Raw genomic sequence first — 4,697 nt, 5'->3', positions numbered from 1 at the left:
CTGCGACCGCTGCCCCCCACCCAGCCAGCAGGGCAGGCGGCCGACATGGTTGCTGGAGGCACACCCCCGCCGGTGGGACGCGGGCCCGAGCAACCCTGAGGGCCCCGGGCCCGAGTTCCCGGCGCAGCGGGCCGGGAGGCCGCGGCCACCGCGCTGCGCCGCACAGGCAGCGGTGCTGGGACGCAACTCTCGCGAGAGAACGGCCCGCCTCGCCTGCACCCCGCGCACAGCCGAGCCTCTCGCGAGAGCGGGACCCGCGGGCCGGCATGGAGCGGCTGTTCGCGCTGGAGGTGCTGGTGGAGGCGCTGCGGGTGGCGGAGCCGGGGCCTGCGGAGCTCCCGGGACCCGCGGAACACCCGGCCGTGGCGCTGCGCCTCTTGGATTTCCCCACCCTCGTGCTGCACCCCGCCGCCGCAGCGCCGCCCCTGCGGCCGGGGCAGCCCTTCCCCTTCGGCCGCGGCAAGCGCTGCCTGTTCCGCTGGCGCCCGGACTCGCTTTTCGCCGCGCTTCGCCGCCGCCCGCTCCGCGCCCTGCTCCTGGCGCTGCCCGCCGGGCGCGCCCCGGGACCCCCCCGCCTCCTCGGCAGCTGCGCCGTGTCCTTGGCCCCCGCCGCCGAGCTGCTGCAGCGGCCCGGGGCGCCCTCCTCCTGCGGCCGGCGCGGCCGCTTCGCGCTGCGGGACGCCGCGGGCCGCTCCGTCGGGGAGCTGGTCCTGCGCTACCGCCTCGCCAGCCTGGAGGGCGGTGAGGTGCGTCCCGCCACCCCCCGCGCTGCCACACCGCCTGCCACCGCCTCTGAACCGCGAGACGAGGACGAGGACGAGGAGGAGGAGGAGGAGGAGGAGGAGGAGGAGAGTGAGCAGCTAGAAGGCAACGTCTTTTGCCCTCCGCTGCTCTATTACAGCCGTGAGCCGGCTGAGCCTCAGCGGCCGCCAGCAACAGTGGGGCAATGGGAACATACCGAGCCCCAGAGACCGCGGGAGAAGGATAAGGGCCACAGCCCACCACGTCCCAGTGCCGGGCCCTCGCTGCTGCACCCTGCCAGCCCTCGCCAGCCCCAGAACGCCCTGCTGCAGCTGCCACTGCTCAGTGCCTTGCTGGCGGAGCTGTCGGTGCTCACCCGCAGCGCTGTGCCTGCTGCTGCTGTCCACCCTCATCTTGCCTGGCTCTACCAGGCCCCAGGAAGTGGAGACACGGCCTCACGGCCCCCCAGTCGCTCTGCTGCCCTCAGGCCTGCAGAGACACCTGCAGTGGGGCCTGGCAGGAGCAGTGAAATCACGAGCCCTCCGTTTAAACAAGGCTGTCAAAAGGCCACCTCCCCAGGGTCTTCTGGGGTTGGGAGGAGACCCAAGAAAGCTGTGCCCGAGGCACAGCCAGCCTGTGAAAGGAGCTGCAAAGCTAAGGAGAACAGACCTCCCAGAAAGAAATTGTTGTATGGGCTGACAAATACAGTGAGGCTACGGCTGCAGCAGACCAACCCGGATAAGCTGATAATTCATGAAAGGAGGGAGCAGTACAGAAAAAAGCAAACGGAGATGCTGAAAGAGAGAAGCCCCTTACTCAAGAGAAAGTTGGTCAGAAATACTGAAGAACAGCATGTGGTGTCTTGCAGCCATTGTAGCACAGGAGGTAGTTCGAAGCGGAATAATCAGTTGGATAAAATTGTCCAGACTTCATTAGAAAACAGTGCTCTCTCAGAGTCAATTTCTGTGACAGGAGATACATCCCCTGGCCTGCAGAAACAGTCTACTGCAAGTCTACCCAGGAAGGATTCGATAACTACAGCCCCCTTACTGGAGGAAACTCTCTTAAAATCTGCTCATGAGGAAAAGTATGCAAAAGCTCAACTCCCAGCAGCATTCCCATCAGATGCTAATGCAAAAGGAAGTTACAATGATGCAACACACTTAATCCATCATAAAACCATGGATCATGATCATGTGTCTGTTGTTAGTGGTCATAAACTAAGCCCCAGCACGAGTGTTGAAAACAACTCTGAATTTATGTACTCTGATGACTTTGTTGCTAGTCCAGAGAACTCAGTTTGTTCAGAAGATTTCACCAATGCTGAGTGTACAGGCAGAGACTCAAAAGTTTGGGACAGCAGTCCTGAACCTCTGCGGCTTGAGAGACCAAAGCAAGATAGGTCAGATACAGAGCAAGAATCCAGCAGGTCCAGAATTTCAAAGACAAGTCTAAGAGCTCAAAGTACTTCAGATCTTGTGCCAGTTCCTTCAGCTTTATCTCCAGTCCAGTCTTTGAGGAGAAACTGTGACTTTAAAACCAGCATGGGGACTAGTGCTGAATCTTATGATTCACTTAACCTGGCTGAGATGGAGGCATCATTATTAGAAGAAGAGCAGAAAGCCCAGCAGATGAGTAAGGAAGAGAACAGAGGAGATCGATATATTCAAGAAATGTCTACACTGAGAAGCAAACAGGTTAAATCTGATATGGATCTGAATACAGGAAAGGGGCAGACCTCTACAGGACAAAAGCTATCAGTAACTCAAGTTAGCTGTTACTTGCCATCTAACATGTCTGATCTTGAACTTAGTGTTCTGGAAAACAATAGGTCAGACAAAGAAGATGATTTTCTGGAAAAACTACGTGGTCCTAATCAGTGCAAAGACATCAGTGAACTTGTAATAAACAAACTCCCAGGATACACAATGTAATTATAAATTTTCACTGTCCAGATTGAGATACAATATTTAAACTTTGTAAATCCTGTTACATTTAGTTGCACTATGTGCAAGTTAATTTAAGATTTTGTCACACACATCAGTGAATTTAGTTACGAGATTTTAAAAGTAAATTACTATTTGAATCTCTCAAATGGTGTCTACAGCCTGACTTCAGTGTTTTAACACTTATCTTAACAGAAAGTAATCCAAACAGCACATGAAACTTAACTTGCTGTCGAAGCAGAAAAGAAGACAGAAGCAGCAAAAGCAGCCAGTACCCACAAAAGTAGTCCAGGGTAGAAGTAATAACACGCTACCAGAACAGCAAAGTACAAAATTCATTCCTAGCCAAACAAAAGGTTTTATTCCTCCTGAAAATTTCCAAGCTTCCTTTTTGTTAGATATAGTTACTTAGAACATATAGTCACAGCCAATAGCATCACAGAATTTTATGAGCTATAATATCAGCTTTCATCAGTATAATGATGTGTTTGTTTCCCTTTTCCATCACTAAATACAGTGACCAGAACTGGATGAGCCCTTTTAGAGTTTCTTGGGTTGGAGTTTCATTTAAGTTAGATTTTCACAATTTAGTATTGAATAGTGTAAGAATTTTTGGTGATAGCAAATCACCATGGTGATATAATCTGGGCAAGCTTTAAGAGGTGGATGGAAGTTACTTGACCTTGAAGACTAAGGGTATGCAAGGAGTAGGGAAGAGCATAGTAAATCTTCAACGCTTCACAACTCCCTAATTGCATTCTCTGACTAGGGAAGGAGGTGGGGTCAGAACCCACAGTCCAGAAACTTGGAACAAATGAGCATATTATGTCATGATGTAAAGATGTGAGGTAATGAGAAATTTGCCATGTCTCCTTTGCCATTAAGATAGTTGAACTGATATTTGATTTTAGGTTTGCTTTTAATGGCTTCCACTTTGGTCATTGAACTTAATGTCTTCTGTTTAACTATGGAGGTTTTCCTAGAGTCCATGTGCTGATCCCAAATTTTAGAGATGTTTTTTGACTTGAATTCCTTCCTTACTTTTTAGTCTCATGTACCCCCCTCCCCCCGTCTTTGAGTAGTTCATCTCCTATATCAGCTTTACATTCCTAACTAATCAATTAGGACAGTTATCCTCAGGGTTAAATGACAGATTTATCCACTCCCCTTTTCTTTATAATTTACAATCTTTTTTCCACAACTTTTTAATTTCTCACTGTAATTTTCCATGTACTTTATTACAAGAGCCTGTGTTTACACTTTAACATCTTGGAGAAGCTTTTTCCTTTCCCTCCTACTATGTGTTTATTTTGTAAGAATTACAGCACCTCTCCTATTTAAAGCATGAACATCTGTGAGGTTTATTGAACTATCTAGTGTTGACTTCCTAAAAATCACTAGTAATATTTTTAATCTAAAGGTAAGCAACTGAAATTACCTATAAACCAAAGGAATTTCTGGCCAGAGCAATTCCTAAATCTTATTTAGGGTGTCTTTCATCAGCTACAATTTTAGACCAATTTTTTTTTCCCTTTTTCTTGCAATGCCATGGACTTCTTTGATACACATGGATTCAGACTGTCATTTATACATTTATTGATGGAGTAATGTCTTGCCCTTCTCATGAGCAAAACAGTCATTAAAATACAATGCTGACCAACCATTTTTACAGTGTGGCTATTTAAATGAGTTGCTAATGCTACAAGTGCACAATTTGAAGAACATTATTTAAGAAAATTTTATTTCAAAAATAAAATTTTATTTTCAACTCCAAGCAGGTTGAAACTCAAGGGCAAATTTCCAGTGTTTTTTCTATCCCCTATTCCATCTTCACTTTTCAATTTCCAGAAGCAAATATGGTAGGAGCAATATTTCTTTTGTTTAAATAATGAAACTAATCTCTTTTCAGCTAATTTTATTTGGAATAACATTTCTAATGTTTACTGTGTAATAGCATTTATAATTTTGTTAGGAGAACGATGAAAATGACAAAAAATGCATACTAGGAAG

At 47.9% G+C, this 4,697-nt stretch overlaps 1 protein-coding gene across 1 annotated transcript; it reads left to right on the top strand.

The window, feature by feature from the left end:
• Positions 1–227: 227 nt before the first annotated feature.
• MAP10 (microtubule associated protein 10) lies at positions 228–3,585 on the top strand. The gene has a single exon (XM_068185068.1). It carries the CDS (start codon positions 267–269, stop codon positions 2,673–2,675), a length of 2,409 nt encoding a protein of 802 aa, XP_068041169.1. The 5' UTR covers positions 228–266; the 3' UTR covers positions 2,676–3,585.
• The last annotated feature ends 1,112 nt before the right edge of the window (positions 3,586–4,697 follow it).

Source organism: Anomalospiza imberbis, chromosome 3 (genome assembly GCF_031753505.1).
Source record: "Anomalospiza imberbis isolate Cuckoo-Finch-1a 21T00152 chromosome 3, ASM3175350v1, whole genome shotgun sequence".
Taxonomy (NCBI): Eukaryota; Metazoa; Chordata; class Aves; order Passeriformes; family Viduidae; genus Anomalospiza; species Anomalospiza imberbis.
The sequence above is the reverse complement of the archived record's forward strand: the minus strand, read 5'-3'. Positions and strand labels throughout refer to the sequence as shown.